This window comes from Phoenix dactylifera, chromosome 3 (genome assembly GCF_009389715.1).
Source record: "Phoenix dactylifera cultivar Barhee BC4 chromosome 3, palm_55x_up_171113_PBpolish2nd_filt_p, whole genome shotgun sequence".
NCBI classification, from domain to species: domain Eukaryota; kingdom Viridiplantae; phylum Streptophyta; class Magnoliopsida; order Arecales; family Arecaceae; genus Phoenix; species Phoenix dactylifera.
Genome location: NC_052394.1, coordinates 300,865 through 327,697, shown reverse-complemented (window position 1 = coordinate 327,697; position 26,833 = coordinate 300,865). Strand labels below are relative to the sequence as shown.

Here is a 26,833-nt window from a genome sequence, read left to right as displayed (position 1 = left end):
TGATTTATATGGTGGCTCAGGCAGTTTGGTGATCAATCAAATGGTGGTGAGTTCCCATAAGCGAAATTAGGGAATGCACGGCATGAATTGCAATGGCACGATGGTTTTATCCTACCTTAAATGAAAGTAAAGTGAGACGTCTTTTTGGCTACCAGAGATACCCCTCCACTAATCTAAATTTGTGCATAAATTACTGCTAAACAACTGTTTTTGAAAGTTGGAATCCGTGAAGCTTCCTAGCATATTGAATATCCTAATCTCAATTGCAGACCTTTATGTCGCATGCTATCGACCTCTTTGAACCCCTGAAATCAATTAGTTTTGTCCATGCTTGGCGTATGGGAGCATGCCCTCCGAGCCTAAAATCTTTTAACTAAGCCATAGTTGTGAATCGTAGATGATGGTTAATTTCCTGATACGTAGAGACGGATTTACAAGTCTGCAGATTCAGGATTGCGCAAAGTATTTGATAAGATTTTTTATTTCCTTTCTTTAAAAATGAACTTAAACATATATATCAAGACTTCAGGTCTATTGACACGTCGAACTCACGCATTTCAAAGTGGCGTTGCATTATTGCTTTCAAAAGTCAACGCTATCTGAAATATAGAAGTCGACGTTTTCTGTGGACATTTAGAAATAATTGTATATTTTATAGAGCAATGCTACTGTAACTGAGAAAAATCATTCAAACAAAGCCACTTCTGGTGCTTTGCACCAATCAATTTGCCTCATTTTGCTTGATTCAATGCGCCCAATCTCCACGCTGCGGCTGCTGTAACGTGACGAGAAAAATCGGGGAGAGAGAACAGTTGATGTGAAATTATGCTGTTGAAGGTGCGATCTTTAAAAAAACAAAAAAGAAGTGGCAAGAAAGGGTTTGACAATCACGTGCGAGGAAATGATTGGTGGTGGCGCATCATCCGACGTGGCGTTGACGCGAGGGGAGGCCTATTAAATGCGGTTCTTGGACGTTTCGTGTCCGTAAGGTGAAAGGGGGTCCCTGGACTTCGCAAGGCCCGGTGAGAGAGAGAGAGAGGGAGCGCAGGGGTTTGTGTGGAGGGTTTGGACTCTGGGCGAGAGAGTGGGAGAGAGCCCTCGTTCGCGCTGAAACAAGGGCAAGATCCAGGTGTACTTTGCTTCTCCTTTGATTTCCGTTTATGGATTCTGGTTTAGTGGTCGAGTTGTCTTCTTGATAGTTTTGATTCGAGGTGATTACGTTTCTCGGCTGCGAACTGTGAAATATGGCGATTTATGGGTTATCTTGCGTGGTTTTCTGTTTTCTTGATCTCTGATCGATGATAATACCTAATTGTAGTGATCTTTTGCCTTTCTTTACTGCTTTGTTTTTGCGCAGTGATCATCGCTTGTGTTTCTTGGCGAAACTAGATTTAGTTGGTCGCAGCATGATTTCAAAATTTGGAATTTTCAGAGTCTAGGTTTTTTTTTTTTGGTCTGTCTCCTGTTCGATCTCTGAAGAAAGTTCTTTTCTGCTAATTTTCATGTTTCTTGAAAATAAACAGATTGATAACTGAGGCCATAAAAATGTTGCCGCATGAAAAGACTCTGAAAATTGTCTCTCTCTGAAGTCGCTACCGTGGTAAAAGATATAGTGGAGGACGGCAAAGTTGGCTTGATCAAATTCTGACAGTTATGGTCTAGAGGGCAGCAAAAATTTGCCCAAGTTTTCATCTTTATCGAGATATCTTTTAACTAGATTTTGTCTTTGCTGATTTTTAAGTTTAACTGTTGGTGAGACAGGTTATCTTTCATGGCTATCATCTCCAGCAGCGCCAATCGCATCGAGAAATTACTTGCCTTCTCCACCATCAAGTTGTGAATTGGATTGTTCTCGCTTTAGATCTTAGGGCATTTAGATACTGAGAGGTAGAGAAAAGGTATGGGCTGCTTGCTGCTTGGTTCAACTGGACCACCGATAAAGCGACGAGCTGGTTTGCGTAGGAAACAAGCAGGACGGGGTTCTTACAGAGGCAGTTAGGGTACTGCAAGGGTCTGGTGGCTTGACATTCTACCTGGTTTGAATCACTCTGTTTGACTTGGGCAATGAGAACTCCTGCTGCATTGAGGCACCTGTTAAGGAGCTTATGCCACAATTCTCTGTGGAAATATGCGGTCTTTTGGAAGCTTAAGTATGAGAACCATATGTAAGTTGTTTCGCTTTTCATATTCTCAGAAGTTACCTCAAGTTCTATGCTAGGAGATTATCGAGGTCTTCTTTTAATAATACTGTGTTTTACCATTAATCTGCCGATGCCATGCGTATGCATGAACTGGCTACATCAGACACCCACCGGTTTATTCTTAACATGCAGATGGGTTGCTCCTTTTGGTAATTCTTGTTCTGGATCATTCCATATCTACTTAAAATGATGCTTCCGGTAGTTTTTGGATTTGAAGCAGCTAGTTTTCCAGAAAAGGATGATCAGAGCTGTACCAAAGCCTAACAATGAAGTCGCTGCTTACTTTATATATATATATATATATATATATATATATATATATATATATATATATATATATATATAATTTTGATGGTGCAACATCCATGATAACAATAACGTGGAAGTTATATTTGAGCTACATTTTCAGAAGCTAAGAAAAATATGCCTAAGTCAACATCCATATTCTTCAATGTTATTTGTGTGGCAATGCTCTAAAGGGGTTTGTAGATAGGCATCATGGTAAAACATCAACATCATGCACAAATAACTAATGAAATCAGTATTTGCTTTCTTTACATTATCGTATTTGCGTATCTATACTATGGATAGCGATTTACTTTTAGGGATAATTACATTACAGTGTTTGTTTATATTCCAATCACATAGGCTAGAAAGTGGTGCTCCTGTTGCTTGTCTTGGTTCAGGAGTATCTTGAGGTATATAAACCAAGATACTATTTCATCCAGGGGAAACACTTATATAGTCTTCTTTGCTTCTGTTATGGATTTTGAGTTTGGAAATAATTTCCTCTAAAACCTATTCATAAACATTAAAGTATGATTTTTCATATGTTAGTATCCATTTTTTGTGTCTTATGGTTATTTTTGCAGGACATTGACATGGGAGGATGGTTATTTGGACAATGCAAAAGAAGATGTTACCATGGAAAATACTTTGCGTGATGGATTACCTAGTGCTGAACCTGGGATCATTTCATTTCGCTGTGATAAGGATGCTTGGGTTGGAAGTTCTGCGGGATGCCCCATTGAGATGGTGGTCGCAAGCATGTCATGTGAGCTGTACTCACTTGGAGAAGGGTATGCTTACTTCTTTTTACTTTTTTAACAGATAGATTTATAAACTTCCTTGACATGTTAAAATATTATGTGAAATTTTCCTGTACTTCAATCTTTCCATCGGGGAGGATTTCACTCAACAAAGCACTCGCTCCCTCTCTCTCTATATATATGTATACACACAGACACACTCTATTGCTTGATTGATTTTTGGCTGCAAATTTAAAATCAACAGCGATGCTACCAAAATGCCAATCCATATAGTTCAGAAGCTAATAATAATTCATAGGATCTATAGGTTTGTTTTAAATCCTTCATAGATGATGACAGGCATGGCATTCTCTTTTACTTCAGTTTTTAGGAAAATCTAATATATTGCTTTTTGTGTGTTGATTGGTGCAGATTTGGTGGTTTTGAAATGTTTAAATTCAATGTTTTGATGTGTTTGTTTCATCATATTCCATGACTTTATTTGGTGGATGTTTGCATTTGGTCTTAAGCCAGCATTATTCATCAACAAATGCAGCCCGCGAGTTGCAGTACATAGTCATTTTTCTCTATTTGGACTTCTAGAATCAATATTTGTGAACATGCTTCTACCATCGGTTAGTCTAGCCCGGTGAGTAGAAAACATTGTAATGACGGAATTGTTTAGTGCAATATAATATTAAAGCAATGTGAAGTCCGAGGAAATTGCTGAATGTACTGTAAACTTTTTTTTTCAGTTAATGCAGATCAATATTCACGTTATCCTCACTAAGGAGGTATAGGTCTTTTACCTTATACAGTTCTCTACCTTTGCAAGGATTTTCCAGCTCAAGTACTTAGAACCTCAATTTAGTCCAGAATAGTTACTTTTGCATAGTCATGTTGCAAAGCAGTGTTAATCAATTTATGCAATTCGTTGCTTCTTTGGAGAACTTACCATATCTTCTACTTGTGTGTTCAATGCTTATATTGTGGCTGATGATCTTTCTTTCATTGTTCTAAAATACAACATAAGTATACTGCTCTCTTTAGATCATTTGTCCAATTGTCCATCATTTTATAGAGCTCGTACAAATTTCATTGACAACTCTTTTTCCAATTAATGGGCATCTATTCCTACAAATTTATTCTTCACCAAAATTCTGATGCTCTGTGTGACATAACGTTCCATTACTGTGAGTAAATGCCACTTGCAGTTCAGTGCATCAAGCAACCTGAGTTTCTTCAACGCCGTATATTTCACCCCACCCAAAGTATGTGTTGCTCCAGTCAAACATATTCTTATTCTTGTGCTAATGATCTTGCAGTTTGAATTCTTATCCTGCAACATAGGAATGAAACCAATATTTATGAGAGCTAATACTTTATAAAAACCTGCTCAACAAATAAAGTTCCAGTGGATGTAAAGATTGTGACAATGTGTCAATCATCTTGAAAATAACCAGTATTTATGTGTAATACTTCATTCAATGGATCTTCCTTTTCACATATTGTTAAAACATTTTTCTTGACCTGCACTCCTTATAATGGTAAACTCGCACCTTTCTGTCCAACCAAATTCTGTACCATTTCTTGCTAGGGTTGAAAGACAAAGTCAAAATGATCTGGCTTTTATTCCCATACAAACGTAATTAAGGCCCTATCCTATCTGCACATTCTACCTGATCTGCATAATGCCAGGCTGCATATGCAGGTTGCCTAGGCTCAGTATAGGGCGTCCAAGGCAACATGTACCTGTGCAGCCATATGGACAGCTTTCTAGAGAAGCGTTTCTAGCCATTTTGTAGAAATATAGATACTTCGTTCTTTCCCCTGTCTAAGATCAGAAAGTGCCACCCATAATTTCATTCCACGAGGAAAAAAGGTGAAACACCAAAGATGGACAGAGACAAAGGAGACAAGAAGTGTAAAAGCCAAAATCATTAAGCAAAGTAGCAATCTTATGACGAGACTCATCCAAGTTGGTGTGTCCTAATGCTGCATATTAGTTGAACTTTGCTGAGCTAAATTTCTGGGAATCTAGTAGGTTATTTCATTAAAATTGTCTCTAGAATGTTACCCCCAAAAAAGATCTCTTGAGAGTTCCTTTTGCTGCATAATTAAGTAAATGCTTATTACATAACAGGATTATTGGTAAAGTGGCCCAAACGGGGAACCATCGTTGGATTTTTGCTGGTGAATTCAACTCTAAGTCACCATCAAAGGTGAGATATTAATCAATCATTCCTAATTCTAAATTGATTAGTGTTGTGTTTTGACTTTGAATAAGGATGTGGACTGAGGCAGATGTTGCTAATTACAGTGCAGTGAGAAATGGCAACTTCAGTTTGCAGCTGGTATCAAGGTAATTGAAATCTTTGTAAACAGGATCAACAAAAACCTTTTGCTTTCAGTACGGATAAGTTAGTTCATTTTCAACCAAATTCTCCATGCATGACAACTGCTAATGTATGCACTGGTCATTGTTTCATGGTTTTGCAGACAATTCTGCTTGTACCTGTTATACCTCATGGGCTTGTGCAACTTGGCTCATCAGATATGGTGCGTTCTGTTATACCATTTTCATTGGTTGATGTTTGAATATCCTTAAACTAATGAAGGATGAATTGGACCTACTCTTAGGTAGTTGGGATAAGGCTTGTTATGATTTTCTATAGTTTTGAATTGTCCTTTTAATCTAGGTTCCTGATAAAGGGTATTTCTTTTGACTTAAAATGTTATTCAGTGGTGAACTCTTAAATCAGATTGTTGGACATTTCTATATTCTTTTTGTCTTCTACTCCTTGTAAGGCATAAGTTTTCCAGTTTGCTCCATTTAGAGCACTTAATACATATTATAGTTGGATATATGGTATTTTATCTTCTTGATTATCAGAAAAGGTGCTTACTGTCTGCAGTGAAGCACGAGACATGGTCGTCCTAAACTTTTAGAAGTAATAGCCTCCTTTTGCATTGTTTCTTCAGGATCAAATTAACCAATAATAATCTAGATTTTAGAACTTCACAGTTTGAATGTATCTTTTCAAGCTTATTCTGGAAGCATATTTGATCTTCTATATACATCATACCAAGGTTCGCCATCTCGGTACCGGGCCTTATACCATTATCATGCTGGTACAGTGTCAGTATGTCCGGTATAGGGGTCGGTTCAGCGTATCAAGACTCAGTACGTCCCCCATATCGAGTCTTGGTTCAATGCTGATATTATACGGCACGTTTAGTATGGGGTAGTATGCACCAGTATGGTGAACCTTGCATCATAAAATTATTGCATATATCCTGCCTAATACAAAGTTTGTTTTCCCTGCAAAGCACAGGTCATGGAAGATTCAACACTGGTGGTTCACATTAAAGATTTATTTTCTACACTTTATGATATCTCAGGGACTTGCAGTTCCTTAGCCCCAAGGGTTTATTGTCTGAATCCTTTCTCATCATTCACCATGCCTTTATTGGGGAATATTTCAGCTCCTTCAGCACTTAATAGTGAGTTGTTTAATTCTATCCAGATGCAACAGTTGCCGACTATTAGCCCTCATGTGCTACAAGATAATGTTCCAACCTCACAAGATGTTATGGACCATATATTTGATACAAGCACAAGATCATGTAAATATGACAACTTATGGAATGCAAGGTACAGCGACCTGTGGATAGATCCTGCTGAAGAGCCATGCTTACTGAATGGTTCTACAGACCTTGATAAGATACTCGAGGGTGATATCCCCTTCATTGACGATGAAACGAATTCAATCTCACACCCTAATGATGTGAATCATAGCTTGACCTATGAACAGATTGCCTTATCAAATGTTTTTGTGAAGGATGCAGAACTTGGTGACCCTGATCTTTGTAAAGTCAGTGATGTGACAAATCAGGAATTTGAAAAGGAGCATGCTGATATAGATGACAGATTTGTCAATTTCCCCATTGGCTCTGAGCTACACAAAATACTTGGGCTTCATTTTAATAACGAACATGATGACTATGTAATGGCTGCTGCTACAAAAGCTGATGAACTAGGAAGCTCGACTGCCATCTGCCAAACAGCAGGACCTGAATTTAATGGGTCATTGGTTGAGGAATCGAATGCATGGTTTGCAAAAGAAAGTGATGCAGATTATCTCTTGGATGCAATGTTAGCCAATTTACAGCATCCAAATGATAATTCATATGAGACATTCAGTTGTATGAAATCATGTAGTAACTCATCAGAAGAGTGTATGGATTCTTGTCTGACACACTGCAGAAATGAACGGAATGTCTGCAATTTGGGAGATTCATCTCCATCCAATCACGAAATGCTTACATTTGTTTCTGAGAATGAAGGTTCCACGAGTGCTCCGACTGATTCTTCATCCAAGAGCATTTGTATGTTGATCAACAAAAAGCAGAACAGTTGCATGGCCTGGGACAAAAATGACGGGGGCCCAAAGTCGTCGCAGACTAACAAAAGACGAAGAAGTAACAAACTTCACAAACAAAGGCCTAGGGACAGACAGTTGATACAAGACCGAGTTAAGGAGTTGCGGGAGCTTATTCCTGATGGATCAAAGGTGACTCTTTGATTGTCTTGTTGCATTACCTCCATGTTTGTGACCAAAATTATTTGTGTGTGCATATTGAACACAGCATAGTTGGCTTCATCTTTACAAATAAGTTTTTGCTTTGTTGGTCTTCTATGTGATCATATGACATAGAAGATGTTTTGCATCTGGCATCAGCCTTTTGATATCATCTTCTTCTATGATACAGTGCAGCCTTGATGCACTTCTGGATAGAACTGTAAAGCACATGTTGTTCCTTAAAAGTGTTTCCAGCCGAGCTGAAAAATTGAGGATGTCTGCAGTTCCGAAGGTACATTAGCCATTCTGGTACCTATCTATGATGACTAACTATAGGATATTCTATAAATCCAGGTTAAATTAGCTCTGGTTGATTGTTAATTTGGACTCTCCGAAAATAGTGTTACAATTGTAAATCTGCAGCATTTCCAGCTTCTTGGCAACTCTTAACCATTCCTTGGAGTTCTTAATCCATCCAGGAATGGGATTGCATATGCATTCACTTGCATAAATTGGTGTTTGTGTTTGTATCCTCAGGTTTTTTCATCATTCATGCATTTCTTTTGAACAGATTTCACTTGCTTGAGGAAATGACAAAATTTGGCTGTCTCGTTATTTTCTAAAGACATCCTTACTGTTATAACAGTTGTATTTGAAACTTGACACATCAATCCCATTAATATTGAGGTGGTAAATGATAGCCAGAAAATAATGCCTGTTCATGGAGACTGCCAAGGCCACCCTACACTCATGTTCTTAAATAATACCTGACATTGGCAACTGAGGTCTGTTGTTATTTATTTCCTTGTCACCCAGACTTGATTTTTTTAACAGGTTGGCAGTTTTTTTCCCTGTATTCTTGTTTTTATCTCTTTAGTTAAAAATCAGTGAAATGCCGCATCATCTTAGAACATTATAAATTTGACGATACGGATACTCTGTATGTTTGTAATTAATTACTACACACTAGGCATTAGTGAGCTGATGTCAAGTAACACCACATCAATTTACAGGTTACAGGTGAGGGTTGGAACTCTGAAATTTCTCAAACTCAGCAAAATGGAGCCAGTTGGGCTTATCAACTGAGATGCCAATCTGAAATTTGCCCTCTTAAAGTTGAAAACCTTGACCAACCAGGCCAAATCCTTGTAGAGGTACAAGACTATATCATTGGTTAAATTCAATGCTATACAGTAACTTATCGCATGCGATTCTACAATTCAGATGCTATGTGAAGAATATGGGCTCTTTCTAGAGATCGCTCAGGTTATCAGACGTCTGGAATTGATCATCCTTAAGGGAGTTCTAGAAACTAGATCAGACAAGCTATGGGCTCACTTTATTATTGAGGTAGGTAAATTGTATCCCACTTTGCTGCAAAATCCTCATTTTAAAGAACAGGATCGATATATAACATTAGCGCTCGTTGACAGGCTTCCAGAGGTTTCCACCGAATGCACATTCTTTGGCCATTAATGCAGTTGCTGCAGCGCAATCCCAAAGCTAATTCTGGTTGTTTGGCAAGTATGTAAATGCTCCAGATTTGTGATCATCTGTTGACCAATGTGAGCCACTTTTATTAAGGTGACATGAACAATTTCTACAAACTAGTCTGTGTAATTCATAACTGATATGAAGAGCTGGCTTTTTAAGTTGCATAAATTATTACAGAATATAAGAAAGCTACTGCACACCAAAGAGCATACTGAGACTTTAAAAGAATGATTGCATGCTTGTGATATATGGAGCTACCGATAAATACATCTCTTTGGGTGAAATCTGTAAACTCTCGACAAAATCTATGAAGTAAACAAATCCTTGAGGAAATCACACTCAAGTAGGTGATTTGACCAGCACGATCATATGCCACCAGCCACGGTATACAGAAGTAGGGTGGTATGTCTTGACTGGAACAGGCAGCGGTATGTTTCTGTCAATTGCATCTCCTTGCATCTCCCAAACCAAGCTGTTAGATGCAATTGACGGAAACATATCACCCTTTTATGAACAGATGGAATGGTGAGATGAACTGGCCGTACCAGCCGGTTCGGTCCGGCCTGTAATACAAGAAAGAACGTAAGAATACCTGTAGAAATTATAACAAAGATTTACAATAATTAGCATTGGCAAAGGATGTTGACCCTAATAAAAACCATGGTGAAGATGGGTTAACCTAAAATATGCGGGATGATGGCTGTAGTTACTTAAGCATCCACAAAGATTATTAGACATAGTATGAGATTTCATAAAACATAATCTTCAGATAATAAAGTACATCCAAATTACGACTCAGCATGGAACAAGAAAGAATTTTAAATGAAGCTTACAAAAGTTAGCAAATAAATTTTCAAGACATAAAAAAAGTAAAAATAATTTTCCTTCGATAAACAGGTCAAGTTCACTATCATATAAATTACTTATAGCTATGCAAAAATAAAAGCTAAAATCAAACTTTGCACGATCATTACCTTGAAACAGGAGGTTTAGCATCTTGCACAATCACTCCATCCATCTCTGGATCCCCAGTTAGCCCAAAGAATTAGGCATCAGACACAGGCGAGCAAGCAGCAAGAATCTGCTTATGAGCTTGGAATGTCTCATCACCAACCTCAGAGTAATGTGCTTATGAGCTTGGAATGTCTCATCACCAGCCTCAGAGTAATGTTAGAACCAATACAAGATTCCAACAGCTCCTTAAGACCCTTACCCATGTTTGGTGGTGGCAAAGGTATAGAAAATTGCCTCGGTATTTCTATGCAATTTCTAACAACCACTGTGCAACGCATGACTAGGCAATCATCCATAAGATAATCTGATGTTTCCAATGCGGTCCTGAAGAAAATGTTTATAATGCCTAACAAAAGATTTTCAGAATAATCTATAAAACCTCGCATTAAAAAAGAAAATATAGTTATGAGTCAAAAAGGTACAGAAGTGGAAATATACCTGGTGTGCACAAAGTAGAGAACCAGCACAGATAATACAAAACAGAACACCTTATTGAGAAAATACCAGTCAGGTCAGGGCTGATAAAAGATCGACAACAAATTTGTCCAGCACAGGACACCTTTGCCTAGTAGATGACACTGCAGAATAGGGAGTGGATTGGTCTCACAAAATGAAATGCTTTTGACAGCGCGTCTCATCAGATTTTAATCTGTAACCGATCACACTCCTGCTGACTCCCATATTGGTTGGGCTTTTATTACAGAAATTTTCAGTGCTCCACTTACATTTGTAACTAAGCTGTTTTTTCTACTAAAAAAAATCCCTTTTCAACATCCCTGAATTTCTGTCAAATAATTTGTTAATTAATTATCTATGAGCATTTCTTACAAGAAAATCAGAAAATGTCATTAAAATCCTCCTCTATAGGCATCAATTGTGAGGAAATCAGATAATATCGTATATTACTTAGATATCTCTGACTGCTTAAAGTCTGGGCTTTTATTGTTCCAAGAACCAATGCTGACATATGCTGAACTCAGTAGAGCTTAAATAAGAAAACTTAGCAAGAGTCAAAACATCGTCAAGAACTCAATTTGACCTCAGCCTATCCTCTTTCTTTACAGTTGCCGGCATCTATGCCCCTTGCCCAGTTTAAACACATAAATCAAGAAGCATTATTTGTATTCTATCTAAAACATTCCAGCACAAACAATTTAAGAAGAATTGTAGCACAAAATCATATCATAGTGACACATGAAAACATGATGGGAGATTTGAAAAACAAATAGCTATAAAGAAACTATAGCTAGAAGCATATCACATTCTCCGATTCTATTGAATCCAACCAAGAAGCAAAATAAATAAACGAATAGCGAAGCCTGGAACACAGCTGCAAATAGGAAAAGAAACAATAAAACATTCGAGAACCAAATATGTTCCTGCAACGTACCACATTCGCCCACCCCCTGCATTCAATAACCAGCCAGCGCCGGATCGAAGTTGCTGTGCACCTTGTGCTTCCCCTTGCCGCTCTGGTCGAGCAGCTTGAACAGGAATAGCACCCCCGTGCCCTCATTTGCGAGGGCGATGAACATCGGCACATAGAAGGAGTTGTCCCCGAAGTTCTTGCCATTCCGGGTAGAAGTAGACCGCCCACGGGTAGCCGCCGACGCTGAAGATGTCTCTGGTTATGTACATCCCGGGACCCATCCCCTTCACCAGGGAGCACCCCTTCGCTGTGTTCTGGTGCGACCCATTCACCGTCTCGCACACCCACTTGGACTGCGATTCGCTGAGGCAGCGGAGGAGGTCGGCGGTGGCGGGTTGCGACTGAGCCCCCCAGTCCCCTTCGGGCTTCCCCATCTCATCGGATTCTTGGATCGCTTCCCGAACCACGAGCGCCAATCCCTCGAATGTGGAACCGAAGAGAACGGAGATCTTGGAATTGCTCTGGGATCGGTTCGGGGTTCTCGGAAGCGAGGGAGGAACCCTCGTCTAATCCTATCCTTGGTTCTTGATCGAAGAGGGGATGGAAGAGGGAGGACTTTGCGAAACGGTGGACATAGAAGTGTATGGGGCGAGGGCTGATACTCTTCTTGGGTTGGGAGTCAGGGCGTCGGCCGGAAAAATCGCAGAGCTTTCTGAAAAGAACTCAGACAAGGAAAGGGGGCGAGGAGGTTTGTAATGAATTGTTAAAAAAAAAAAATACATGGCAATAAATTATTACTCTCGTGAGAGCAGCCAACAAAGTCATAAATAAATAAATAAATAAATAAATAAAACAAAAAAATAGCAAAAAAAATTAAAAATATCTATTTGATTTACTCCAAAAAAATTATGAGAATAATGCGCCGCATAAAATGCCACCTAATCTACTATATTATTTGCTTTTCGATAAACATAGATAGCTCGAAAAGACCCACAAGCCCTGCGAACCTTCGGATGATAAATTAATAGTAAGCATGTCGATTAGTGGAAGGACACAATAAAATATACTACCAAAGAAAGATTGGACCTTTTATGCTCTCCATATAACTTTTGGACATCCACTTGCATGGCTTAAAGGGTCGCTCAACTAACATAATCATAAACCTCATGCAAGAGTTCAAGAGCTTGAATGGATTGCAGGAAGCAATTAGATTTTCTGGTTGATAAAAGTTTATTTTTTAGATATTATCATTCAAAAAATCTATCAAATTATTATAAATTTCTCTAAATATTCTAGATTAGGTTAGTACAATAAGTAAGAGCATACACTACGGATTAAATTAGGGTCTATTTTTATAAAATATTCAGAAATAATTTTGGGATTCGAAAAGGCCCACTTAAATTATTTTTGAATATTTTATAAATAAAAATCTAGCCTACTGATCTTACGGGTTGTACTCATGTTACATTCCAATCCCAAGAAAAATTATATTAATTTTTAATATTTTAAAAAAATTTAAGTCAAAGCTGAGCCGTTCCAAATTCAACCAGGATTAGGAAATCCCTCCCACCCAACACCTGATTCCCACAGATCCAATGTAGTGCAGGTTAAGCCCGCGTCGGACGGGTCGAGGCGTCCACGTGGGGAACATCGTACGAGTCACACGAACCAAGCTGGTTAACGTCTAGAAAAACCGGTCGACGAGATCGCACCCCAACATCTCGTTTTTAAAAGTCGTGCCTCCGATGGATCTGCGACCCGAGCTCGGAGTCCGGACCTCCTCGGAGCCTCGAAGGCATCCCAAAATTTACGACCTTATCGCCTTCTGAAGTTTATAAGCGACCGAGAGGCAGGTCATGATCCCTGCTCCAAGATCCGGCGCTGACCGCCCGTTCGTGTCCCTTTCTTCAACTTCGATCCAAAAGCCCTCGCTCCCCCTGTCCCCAGCGAGAGCACAGAGAGTTTCGTGGAGAATATAGAAGAATGACAGGCCTTCGCGAGCTGGGAGAGGTCTTCCACACGCCGCTCTTCGCGAGGATCACCGTCCTCGCCCTCACCGCCGTCGTTGCCTTCTACCTCGGCCGGCACTGGTCCGACGGCTACCCCCAGCTCGTCTTCTACACCGGCGGCGCCGTCGGCGACCGCCACTCCCCCTACGTCGCCGTCTCCACCAACGACAAGCTCACCCTCTCCGCTCTCCTCGCACCCGACGCGGCCGTAGCGCCGCCGCTGCAGGACGAGTCGCCGGAGGCGCTTCCCTCCCCTCCCCCTCCTCCTCCTCCTCCGCCCTCGCTCCCGCCGACGAGGGTCGGGATCGTGGACGAGAATGGGACGATGAGGGAGGACTTCGACGTAGGGTCGTTCGACCCGGATTTGGTGGATGACGATGGGGGAGCGGGGAATGAGATGGGGAATGGGAATGTGGAGGTGGAGGGGAGGGCCAGGGTTAAGATTAAGACGTTTCACCTCTGTCCGAAGAGCATGAGGGAGTATATTCCTTGCTTGGATAACGAGGAGGAGATCAAGAAGCTCAAATCGACTGAGAGAGGAGAGAAGTTTGAGCGGCACTGTCCAGCAGAAGGAAAAGGGTTGGACTGTCTGGTTCCTGCACCGAAGACATATAAGACTCCGATTCCATGGCCTAGAAGCAGAGATGAGGTATTCTCTTTCTCCGTTTCACTCTCTTCTCCATTTGTCAGTTAATGTATCTATCGTGTTTCATGAACGCGTTCTGTTTTCTTGTTCCTTCGGTGTTGTTGATTTGCTGTAGTTTTGCTTCGATTAATTTAATTATTGAAGCCCGTGACTTTGGAAGCATGATCGGTTTGGCCAATTTGTACCTTTTGGTTGAGTTCTGAAAATGCCAAGATATTCTGTAGCTCCAATCAGCAAAATGCACTTATGTTGTTTGTTTAATTTCAACTAATTAAATCGAAGTTTAAGCAACTAGTACAGTTTCTAATTGCCTGAATAAAGAGGACTTAAAATCTAAAAGTTGCAAACTGCAAGAGAAGGTCAATTAATTTAATGTAGTATTTGTCTGATCTTTCAAAAAGTAATACAATGGAAGTAAGGATTGCACTAAAATCTGATTCCTATTCGTACACTATAAAATTAGTTTACCCATCATGCTTCGACTGTTCTTATGCTCCCACCTTTTCTTTTTTATCCGCTATTATTCACAAGTCTTTCTTGCTTGCATTTTTTACCAGAGCCAACCTGACTGCCTAGGAAACAGATTTTTTTTAACTGCCATGTGTTAATATCTTTGAGTACAATACCTCCAAACTACGCATTAACCATTTCCAAGGGAATGGGCTCTGAGCATGTATGTTCTTCGGACAAGCCCGTGTCCTCTTCTGATAAGGCCCCCAGCTCAGAATGCAACTAACAGAACTTTCGAGACATGTTATGCTCTGATAGGGCAGTGCCCATGAATAATTTGAAGATAGAAGATCTGTTGCATCTGACAATTACGGCATAGCACACAGAAACTCAGTTAATATAAACGCATTTTTTTAATTATTCAATTATGCGATGAAGTTCGCTAACGATTACAAAATCATTTCTGCCATCTGTAGCATAAGTGCCAACGAGGTTAGCCTTCTCTAGTGGGAGACCTTCTTAAAGTTGTTGTTTTGAAGAGAGAAAATTGAAGAAGTTGGTTTATACCTAAGCATTAGATAAGAGGAGAGGCTGGTAACATTGAACTAGTTTGGCTTTGTTGAAGGCTAATGTCATCTATGTTTTTTTTTTAAAAAATAAATCCTCATTTTTGAGTATGGGTTTCTTCTGAAAGCTAGATTCATCTTTTTGGAGCGTGAGATCCAAAACTAACAAGTGAACCAAGAAGGTGGAATTTACAAAATCCGCGGAACAATGGAAAATTATATAGAGAAGTAAATCATATAGTCCAAAGGTAGTCAACTACCCAATTCACCAATATCTACATCAAAGTATTATGAAAGTTAACCTGGAAAAAATCAGGATGCTCAATTTTAAAAACTTCTTTTGCTTAAAATCTAGCCAAATGGCTGTTGTTTTTCTCCTAGCTCTGCTGCTGCAAGCATCTCTTACACCATACGATCAAAATTCGTAAAGTGGCATTTTGTAGCTACCAACTCAACCTTTGTAATTTGCTAGAGGAGTAACAAACTTTGTTTACTGAATATTTCGAGAGGCACAAGTTTTTTAAAGTTACTGTATCTTGAGTTTTTAAATATACCTGTATCTCTTTTCCTTTAGAGCAGCCTTGAGCAAGCTGCAGCCATAAATTCAAAGTTTTTTTTTTTTGACTCCTAAGTAGCTTTGAAAGTGCCAATTGAAATGCAACACTCTTATCCCAAAAAAAGTAGAAGATAACTGAAGCTCGTACCCCAATCTTCAAATTAAAGTGTCATTTGAAGTGTCACTGAACTACATGTGAGAATCAGTGGTCCTTTGTTTCTTTCCTCATAGATAGATCATACAATCCACATTATTGATCCAATTTACTTTTGGAATATCTTGCTGTCATCTGAAGACTTTTACTCTGACATGCTATTCTCTTATCTCAAATTAAAATTTTATCACAGGTATGGTATAGCAATGTACCACATACACGCTTAGTGGAAGATAAAGGAGGGCAAAACTGGATTTCAAGGGATAAAGACAAATTCAAATTTCCAGGTGGTGGAACCCAGTTTATACATGGAGCAAAGCAGTACTTGGATCAGATTTCTAAGGTTACATAATGCCCAAAATGTCTAGTTTTTAACTTATGTTCATCTTGTCTATCTGAGTTTGATATTTCTTATTCCTCACATAAACATGCAGATGGTCCGAGATATCGCATTTGGTACTCATACAAGTGTTGCCCTGGATGTTGGGTGTGGTGTGGCAAGTTTTGGTGCTTTTCTATTGTCACGCAATGTCATCACCTTGTCCATTGCTCCAAAAGATGTTCATGAAAATCAGATTCAATTTGCTCTCGAACGTGGTGTGCCAGCAATGATAGCAGCTTTTGCAACACGACGGTTATTGTATCCAAGCCAGGCATTTGACTTAATTCATTGTTCAAGATGTCGAATTAATTGGACCCGTGATGGTATGTCATTCTTCCTTTTTCACTGAACCTAAAAATCACTAAGCTTTAAAATCTTGAAGTTATTCTTACATGCATCCATAAAGACACTAGCATGCAGTGCAAGCACTGTATTCTGATCTTCACTAGTCCGACTGCTCTTGATGGATATATATCTGCACTATCTCTAAACTTGGTGAAATTGATGTATATTCTCTGCCAACTTTCAATTGCATGACATGTTCCATGGCATATTCACAACAAGGACCATAAAATGTCAGTCATTTTTTTGGTGTTGAGTTCAGATATTTATACCTGCTTAAAAAAAAGTTCAAACATATAATTCTAGAAAGAGTAAAGTTGTGATTGCTAACATTTGCTTGGCTTCTTTGTGCTGATAAATTTCCGACTTTTGGTGAAGATGGAGTTTTGCTCCTCGAGGTCAACAGAATGCTAAGAGCTGGAGGATATTTTATTTGGGCTGCACAACCGGTTTATAAACATGAAGAGAGCCAGCAGGAGGCATGGAAAGGTATCTTCCTTCTATGTTCAAAGTTTTTGTGATGTAATTGGTGCTTATAGGCGGATAGCATGCTGCAATTGGCAAGTTTTTGAATATGTTAAACATGTTTGCATTTGTACCATCTCATATATCATCTCTTTTATGAGTTCTTATTTTCATATAAAATCAGTTAACACATTGACCTTATTTGACTTTAATGCATAGCAAATTCTATATTTTTTTGTTATAAATTGGATAGACTGAGTTTGATACATGTAGCATTCACCAATGATGCATAGTTTCGATAATGCATTTAGCACAATCTTTTTTTAGCCTTTAACTTTTCGGGGTGCTCAGTACTTTTTTTTTCATTGTTGTTTGTTTGACAATGTAATAAATAAGAGACTGTCATCTGAATAAGTTAAATAAGTTCAATTCTTTACCCTTATCCTTAATTCCATTCCCATTTTAAATTTGGGAAAATACCTCTTGACCTCCTCATGTATGCCTGACATGGACCCTCTTGCCTATAAAAAATTGCAATCAGGTTCCTTATCACAGGCATTCGATGAAATGTGATACATCCATCTCTCATCCCACAAAGAGTGCTAACGTAGTGCTTCAAAAGTCCAAAATGTCCCTTAATAGTAACAGAAACTCTAGAATAATCTGATAGGCCAGTAAAAGAAATAAAGCACAACTAGACCAAAGGGAGGAGGCCATGAATGCTTGCCACAAATGCCTCCTCGCTAGAGATGAAGAGAGAGACAGAGAGAGGAGGTGGCTTAGGTGGAGATTGAGAATGATGCAATGGCTCTTTGGGAGAGAAGCTCTTCCTCCTTACTTCCAACAATGCTCTAATATTTGTGGATTTATACAATTTGGGAGTGAAAATCTTGCTCTAATATTTGTGGATTTGGCTTCCAAGTTGACCTTTTTGGAGAAAGGCTTCCAAATTGACCTTGGCTGGATACCAAACCACGACAGCATAGAAGAAGAGGTATAGAAGAGGATTTTCAGATACCAATGTTGGATTTGCTAAGAAGGTAGAGAAGAAACCCAATCCTAAGCAGGTCTGGCCATTTTTTGGCAAGAGTATATGCCTAGACTTAAATAAGGTGGCTGATATAGAGATGTGCCACTGTCTCTTCTACCGACAGTATCCTACTGCCTATCCCCAAGTCAAACAACCTAAAAGATAAGAAACTCTTTTTTGTCCATAGCACAATTATCAAAAGGGTGTCTAATAATATGCCTAAGAGAGGTTTGGTTTCCTGGAATGCATTGATTTCATGGTATTGTTCAAATGGGTCTGGCCTAGAAGTTTTTGAGGCTCTCCAACTGATTCAGGAGAGTGGTTTCTTCTCTAATTCAAGCCGTAGAATGTTGTTTGAATTACCTATCAAAGATTTAGTTGTTTGGAATCTAAATGGGAAATGGGGTGAAGCCCTTGAAGTTTTTCAGCTCTCGCATCATGCTGATGCAAGGCCTACTTTAGTCACACCGGTGTCTGATTCTTCCTTCTTGAAACAATCTCTTTAGCATTATCTATTAAAATCAAATGCTAAGATCTTGGCCATTGCTGCCCTTGTGTCAATAGACTAATGTCAACTATTGGCGCAAGGAAGAAAATGCCATCTACTCTTTGAGATGGTGGACGAAGTAATGCTGTAGCATGAAATACTCTGATGTCTTTCTATATCCAAAGCAAACACATGTAGAAGAAATGTTTAATTCTTCTCAGGAAATGCTTTGAATGGAAAACAAGGCATGACTTTGCGGCAATGTTATCTCAAAATGCTCGTAGTTAGAAGTCCTAGATTTAGCACAACGTGTGATGGGTTTGATGCTCACGAGGGCTTTGTGAAGAACATATCTGTGAGCAATTTCTTGTTATACATGTTTGCCATGTGGGGAAGTATATTAATTGCAAGAGAGCTGTTTGGTGGCTCAAAAGACAAGGATCCAAACACATAGAAATGTGATGATAAATGGATATGGGATGCAAGGGGATGGTGTAGCTGTCCTTGGTCTCTTCTTAGAGATGAAAGAAGCTGGGTACGAGCGAAATGATATAACTTTCATTAGTATTTTATTGGTTATAGTCATGCTAGCTTGGTTAAGCAAGGATGTTGTTCAAGTCAATGTCAAAGGAGCACAACATAGCACTAAGGATGGAGCACCATGCCTGCATGGTGGACCTTTTTTGCAATTGTGCAGGAGCCCGCCATGGTGATGAAGAGCCAGAGGAGAGTCTCGCCATTGAGGAGCATGATGGCCTTTATGGTGTTGATCTTGACTAGGACGTCATTTCCCTCCAAGGCCTCCTTGATCTTGTTCACCATTGCCAGCATACCCTTGTCAAAGGAGAAGCCGGGCTTGGGGGGGGGGGGGGGGCAAGGGGGTGGCATTCCATGTGGGGAGAGATGCTGAGAATGGAATGTCATCAAGCTATTCGCTTGGCCCTCTTATTTCTGGTGCCTTCAGCAGATGTAGACCTAGCCTATAGCAAACACCAATGCCTTCTAGCTCCGTAGCAGCAGTAATGCTCCTATTTATTCCTCTTCTGCTTTAGAAACCGGGTTAGTGCTGGCTAAAGCTTAGCAGAATTGACTTCTCACTGAAAAAAGGATAATCATCAACTTCTAGCTTTAGAACATTTCGATACTTTGAAAAATCGACCTCGAACATAGGATGTCAAACCTTGCCTATAGAGGGTGGTTTTTAGTAGGCATAAGCTGAATCACAAAGGATAGAATTCTTACCATCGGTTAGAGCGGCTAAATCGAGATTGGGGAATACAGCTCCAAGCTAAGCTTTCAAAGCACGTGCCGCTAGAAGCTTGCCCACCCTCCAATGGACGAGGAGGTGAAGGAGGGGGTCGAGGGAGGCAGAGTCAAAGCGGCATTTTGTCGAGGAGAGGGCAATTTGAGCTCCATCTCTTTTTTCTTCCTCTACTAAATGGTAGGGTCAAATTGGATCATTCAAGTAACTTGAAGGTTCTAGTTGCAAGTTTTTGTAGTCGAGAGAGTCCATGTGCAAATCGGAATAACTTGAGGGGGTCAAGGGGTATTTTTCCCTTTAAATTTTTAAAGTAGCTATATCATTTTTGTTGCTTAAATACCATGGGTCTAGATACCTTTGATGTTTGAATATTTAATTTGAGATCATCCAAGTAAATATCCTTTTGTTAGTTCTTATGCTCATTTAATGTCCTATTCTGCATGGTTTTCAATAACTCTGTAATTTTTCAGTGTGCAAGCAACTCTTTTATTAAAAGAGAAAATCTGCCCTGAAGATTTTACATTTAATTATGTAACTATTGTTTTCTCGACTGAAAACCCTTATTCATAAGATGACGAAGTGCTTGATGAAGTGCTCCTCTAATTTTTTTTGTTTCAGCAAAAGGATCCATCTTTTTCGATTGGCTGCACAGAAATATTCTTTTCTATCAGTCCTGTCAATAACAGGCACAGAAATATTCTTTTCTATTGATCCTGTCAATAACAGTAGAAATTGAGGACAGTTGCACATATGCAGTGTGAGTTTCCACATGTTGAACTGAACAAGAAAATTATCAAGATTTTATAAATTTCTTTGCGATACTGAAATATCAAATTTAGTTCTTTTTAAACCCCCTTGTAGAAATAAAAAATTACATAAATAATGACTTTTCTCACTCCTATTTTATTCATAGATATATAAGGTTTTAGGATATCTATCTTCAGAATAAATAACACCTTTCCAAATCCTATTTTATCTGTAGAAATATAAGGTTTCAGCATATCCATTTTTAAGAATCAATAATTTCCTTATTAATAATACCTTTTCTTCTCCTATTTTATCCACAGAAATGTAAGGTCAGAGTATATATATCTTTAGAATCAATAGGTTTCTTTTGTCTGGTTATATCTGGTGAGTGCGTTGATGAATCTTTTTATTGTTTCTCTGCATGTGGATCTGATGTGATTTATGTGTATAGAGATGGAGAACCTTACGGCTCGTATTTGTTGGGAACTTGTGAAGAAGGAGGGATATATTGCAATATGGCAAAAGCCTTTAAACAACTCTTGCTATATGAGTCGCAGTTCTGACGTCCGACCCTCCACTATGTGATGCAGAGGATGACCCAAATAATGTTTGGTATCTTTAAATCCTTTAAGCTTGCAGTATTGTAGGAAAGGATCCAAAAATGTTTTCTATATAATGCTCTTGTTTAGTTTAGGAATTTTAGACAAATAATGAGTTGCAGACTAGAAGCTTCTTTCTAGGCATCCCCACCTTCTCTGCCAACCATATATGCAGTTCAAAATCCTTCTTAAGAAGTTCTGTGAAGCTTATTCTCAGAATCTTATTCTCACTGTTTATTTTACTAATTATAACAAACTATCATCTTAAAGATCATTATTATCCCTATTAGTCACCTTGGATTGTTGTTGACTTGTTGAATGGAAAGATAGCATATATGTGGTACATAAGTTGAACTTTTAGGAAGAAAAGGAACGGTTGGCAGTGGCTTTTCTACATTTCAATATAATGCATGGCCATGATATTTTTGCGATATTCATGTTTTTGCCAGTTATAACTGTATTCAAATTGAATTCCGCTATGTTCTGGAAATTCACATAATGCCTAAGTCATTGCAATTGGAGATTTGTTTGAGTAGTAATTTTGAATATCACAAGCCAGCTGGACTTGGGTCTCCTGATCCACACCCTCTCCACTCCCACCATTATCTATTCCTTTTTTTTTGAAAAAAAAAGAAATCAAATTCGCAAGCCCTTCCATCTTATCCTTCCCTACTTGGATTTCTCTATGTTACAACTGATGACCTCTTATAAGTCTTTTTTTTAATACTTTAAATTATTTAATTCAAAACAAGAAAATAAAAAAACATGAATTTAAAGTGAAAACCTTCAGTTACAGCCTAAAATCTTTTAGTGTAGCAAACTATGCATTCTTGAGACCTTTTTTTTTAAGGTGCATCAACTCTTGTAGACCTCTGAAAATTATTAGTTTTGGCTGAAAATAGATCTAGGATCATAACTGAGTAACAAGATCCCTTGATTTAGCAAGAAAATTTTGTTTTCTTCTGTTCACCAAAAATGCACTGCATGATGTTTTCCATGTTTATTTTTCTTCAATTTTCTTCATTTTCTCAGTATGTTCTGTAAGTAGCTCCATGCTTTCTGCAGGTATGTTGATCTAAAAGCGTGCGTCAGCCGACTTCCTGAGAATGGATATGGAGCAAATATTACAGCATGGCCTGCTCGCTTGCATGTGCCACCACAAAGGCTTCAAGGTGTTGAGATGGATTTTATGCAGCAAAAAATGAGCTCTTCGAAGCAGAGACAAGATACTGGAATGACATTATTTCAGGCTATGTCTCGGTTTTCCATTGGAATGAAATGAATTTGCGAAATGTGATGGATATGAGAGCTGGATTTGGAGGGTAAAATTTCCCCTTTCATCCTTCTACTTTGGAGTGTTAATGTGATACTTGACAACATGACGCTTTAAGATGCTTTCAGCAACCTTTGTGAAAACCTGATTTAGAAACATTCCATACAAAAATTCACACACTTAAAAAAAGAGTAACAGATCAAATAATGGAGATATTAGAATTTACTAGGAATAACTTGATTAATGTATGTTTATCATTATGTAAATTGCATTCTCGTACTTTTGAAGCAATTGAAAAACATCAATAATTTCAAGGTCTGAAACTGCAATATAATCGGATAACTAATGATATCTTGACCAAAATAAAGCAACTTAGAAGAAAACTTTGTAAGCAGTAATGAAATATATCATTCAGATAGTTCTTCTGTTTCTATAGACTACTGAAAGGAGAGTATTTCTATAGGGTAGATGGACTTGGTCCATGAACAATGTGTCTCTGCTGTATTCACCAAGCAATTAAGTTGATGGAGGTTTTTTTTCTCCCTCTGTTGATCTTCCCTGTTAAGCTGATTATGTTGATAATTTTATTGATCAAAGTGTTAGTAGACAGGGAAAAAATGAGGATTAGGATGTGAACTAGAAATGCTATGTGCTTGACATGGTGTTTTAAATTATCTCAGTTTTTTATCCAGTATATTGGCTGAATTTTACAAGATCCTGTAACCATACTAGTAAATATAATATTTCTAAAGAAGTGATGCTATTCCAGATTAAGTATCTCTAAGTTATTTCTCATAGGCTAGGATGATTTGATTTTTAACATTGACCGGTTTGAATTGATCTTAAGTACTGGTAGAAAAAGATTAATTTTCATAGTGGTTGATTTGATTGTTTATTTGGGCCCTTAGTTTAATGAGTTAGGGGGCAGGTGTGGCATGCAAAATAGATGCTTTCAAAACTTAAGCATATTATAGATATTTAATTATTATTTATTTAAAATTATTGACAACATAAATAATCTGCAAATTCAAATTATTTATAGAATAATGACTGATGCATTTTTGTACAGTTAAAACTGATTTTGGATAAAAGATACTTGATATAACTATATAAGATGGCATAAAAATGCTGGGAAGCCGTAGCAAGAGTAGGAACAAGCTTCTAAAGATGGGTTCAGTGTAGTACTTGTCTATTGCATTTGGACGCTGGCTCATGGTCCTAATCCATAGTAGATTGAAACCCACTTGTTTGCACAAATCAAACTATTTCATTAGATTTTTGAGAAAATTAGTTGGTCTAATCAAGGTTTGCTAGACCAAATCCAAGGCTTGTGTCCGCCGGTGACTGGTTTGGTAGGGTTCAGGTTCGTACCATACCATGCCGGGGTATGCTAAACTAGGGAGAGGGATGGGGAGAGAGCGGGGAATGGAGGGAGAGGGATAGGGAGAGAGAGGTGAATGGGCTTACCTAGGCATCGATCAACATCAATCGGCATTGATCGGTGTCAAAGTGGAGCGAGACTAGCAGCTGTGTGAGCGAGATGAGTGACTGAGCTATCGAGACAAGCCATCGAGCGAGCAAGATGAGCGACTGACGCACGCGATGGAGCTTGATCATGGTGGAAGGGGGGAAGGAGAGGAGAGAGGGAGGGGGGAGGAGAGAGAGAGAGAGAGAGAGAACGGAGGGTCGGGGGCGCCGGAGGAAGGGGTGAGTGACACTTGAATCGTCCCGGTTCTTCATTGGTTCAGTTTAGTATGGCTCGAACTGCCTGGTTTGGGGACAATTCAATGTACTCTTGGTCTAATCATAGTGGAGAAATCAATTCATTTAAAAGTCTCATATATTTTATAACCGAAATTTCTACTATTGCTGGCTATGCAGAGTGCTTAGATAGTAATAAGATTGATCTTTTGGTACAGTTGCTATCTTATCACCTTCTGGAAATAGCAAATAGATGACGGTCAGTCTTTTCGTTAGTGAAGTGTTACCTGTGCAGATCCTCTTTCTGTAATTTTTTTGCCTTTTGCCTCCCTTTTGATGTACCATGGCCCTCATATCATCCTTTCTATGGCTTGGCTCTATTCCTATTACCATGCTATTTTATTTCTGCTTCATAATTTGTTTAGTTCTGGATTTACTGACTAGAAAGGAAAAGAAAAACTAATCATTCTTCACTTTTGCTCTCCCTACTGCATCATGCTGCTGAGCTGGTATTCCTTGTTATATGATCATGCATCACCATTTTTGTGGCAGGTTTGCAGCTGCATTAATTAACAATCAGATAGATTGCTGGGCGATGAATGTTGTCCCAGTTAGTGATCCAAACACGTTGCCTGTAATATATGATCGTGGACTCATAGGAGTGACACATGACTGGTAAGAGCTCTCCACTGTCTTATCTCTATCATTTAAAGAAGAAAAAATGACTAGCTATCATGTTTCAGTTTGAATATTTAGACTGTTTTCTTTCTTTTGATGGATGTGACGTAGTTAGAGACAAATTTCTTCATCATTTTATGCATGATTTGCTGCTATACATGTTTATATGTGCTTAGATTCATCTAGGCCTTGTATTAAGCTGAATTATACTAGCTTTGATCAAATAAGCATGCCAAATATCTTGTATCTCAACTAAAAACCTTCATCTGCTTTATCTAAGCTATTAGATTGATACAGTAAACTATCGCATTGGATTGTCTGCCTAGGATCTGCAGACCTTGAATCCTACTAGTCTTTCTATGCAAAACTATGTAATACTATTTTCAGAGCATGGAACCTAATCTATAGTATGAGTATAACTTGAGGTGTTTTGAGGTTCATATGGTTCTTGCAGTTCAGCTACCTCTTCTTCACTTTATGCTTTTTACATTTTGTCCAAAGTCCTTCCACCATTGGACTTAACATCAGATTTATAATTGATATTCAACGCATTGGTCATACATTTAATTTGTTTAAAGTAGGCTTTCCAATCAGTCCACTGTAATCTATCATTACCTTAAAATAGACAAATATTTTCTTCTACAGGTGCGAACCATTTGATACATATCCAAGAACTTATGATCTACTGCATGCTTTTGGCCTGTTCTCCAGAGAGCAAAAAAGGTACTATCAACTATGAGTTTTTGTAGTCAGAAATTTTAATTTGCATGGTTATATTTGATATCCATGTCAGTTCGGTTTATGTCTTCTTACACAGTTGCTTTCTGTCCATTTTTACCCTCACGAAAATATTGGGGTTGACTATTTATGAAATACATTTATTCTAGCTGGTAACTGTGGTAAACCTTGGTTGGTGACAATCCTCATTACGGGCTTTCTATGGGCCTTTTTTTGATATTTTAGAAACCAGTTGGTCTAGATCAGTCATTGTACTCAGGATATGCAAGCAGGTAGGCTTATTCCATTGTAGCAACTACCTATACTAATCTCTCCTATTGTCAGGTGCAACATCTCAAGCATCTTACTGGAGATGGATCGCATATTAAGACCTGGCGGGCGGGCGTATATTACTGACTCAAAATACATTATGGATGAGATTCAAGAAATTACAGAGGCCATGGGGTGGAGGACAAAGCTGTGGGACACAACTGAAGGCCCACATGCTAGTAGGAAGCAATTGTTATGCGATAAGCCAATGTCGCTTTCATAAAGTTTATGCAGCTTATTCCCTGTTGTCTTCAGGAAGAAATATACCTCCCCTCACGCTCTCTCCAGGTACAGATTGAGAACTAGCAAGCACACTTATTTGGGCAATAGTGCTTGATGGGTGTAACGTTGTGCATGCTCTTGGCTTCCAGGAAATGGGATTTAATGTTGTAGCAGTTAACAATTCTTTATCAATAGCCTATTCGTAGTTCCATCAATTTAATATCTCAATTTGTGTTGCTATTTTTTTTTTTGTCATAAGAGTGGATATTTTGTGCATGGAGGCTTTTCTTTCAAAGTTAGGTACTGTGACGAAATGTATATTTGTGAAGGAGACAGAATGGCATCATTTCTCAAGAATGATTCAGAAGCTTGTGGACAAGGTGATTTCCATAAAAGATAATTCTCTGAAGGTTTTTTGTCAAAATTCATGCAGTTTAAGCGATTTTCCAATCTCCTATTTTGAGTTGCTCTTAATGGGGCCTTATTTCTCTTTTCTGGCCTCGCTAAATGAGTTCAAGGACTAAAACTA

General features: G+C 38.6%; 1 protein-coding gene, 1 long non-coding RNA gene and 1 pseudogene across 6 annotated transcripts; 2 read left to right on the top strand and 1 right to left on the bottom strand.

Annotated features, from left to right (window-relative positions):
• The first annotated feature begins 975 nt into the window (after positions 1-975).
• LOC103715686 (transcription factor EMB1444-like) lies at positions 976-9,474 on the top strand. Of its 5 annotated transcripts, XM_008803409.4 has the most exons (13): positions 976-1,129; positions 1,524-1,650; positions 1,762-2,165; positions 3,074-3,280; positions 5,373-5,451; positions 5,550-5,591; positions 5,729-5,788; positions 6,565-6,657; positions 6,757-7,803; positions 8,003-8,104; positions 8,826-8,966; positions 9,037-9,162; positions 9,246-9,474. In XM_008803409.4, the coding sequence occupies exons 3-13, from the start codon at positions 2,065-2,067 to the stop codon at positions 9,342-9,344; spliced, it is 2,097 nt and encodes a 698-aa protein (XP_008801631.2). In that variant the 5' UTR covers positions 976-1,129; positions 1,524-1,650; positions 1,762-2,064; the 3' UTR covers positions 9,345-9,474. The 5 variants fall into 5 exon arrangements, with proteins under 5 accessions (XP_008801631.2, XP_038980022.1, XP_008801630.2 ...); XM_039124094.1 differs by lacking the exon at positions 6,565-6,657; XM_008803408.4 differs by having other exon boundaries at positions 6,565-7,803.
• Positions 9,475-9,518: 44 nt separating this feature from the next.
• On the bottom strand, positions 9,519-12,432 carry LOC103715687. Its single transcript, XR_005510863.1, has 2 exons — positions 10,281-12,432; positions 9,519-9,869 (listed from the first exon to the last, which is right to left on the bottom strand). It is a non-coding gene; the product is annotated as an uncharacterized LOC103715687 (long non-coding RNA).
• Positions 12,433-13,423: 991 nt separating this feature from the next.
• Positions 13,424-26,650, top strand: LOC103715684 (annotated as a pseudogene).
• Positions 26,651-26,833: the final 183 nt, after the last annotated feature.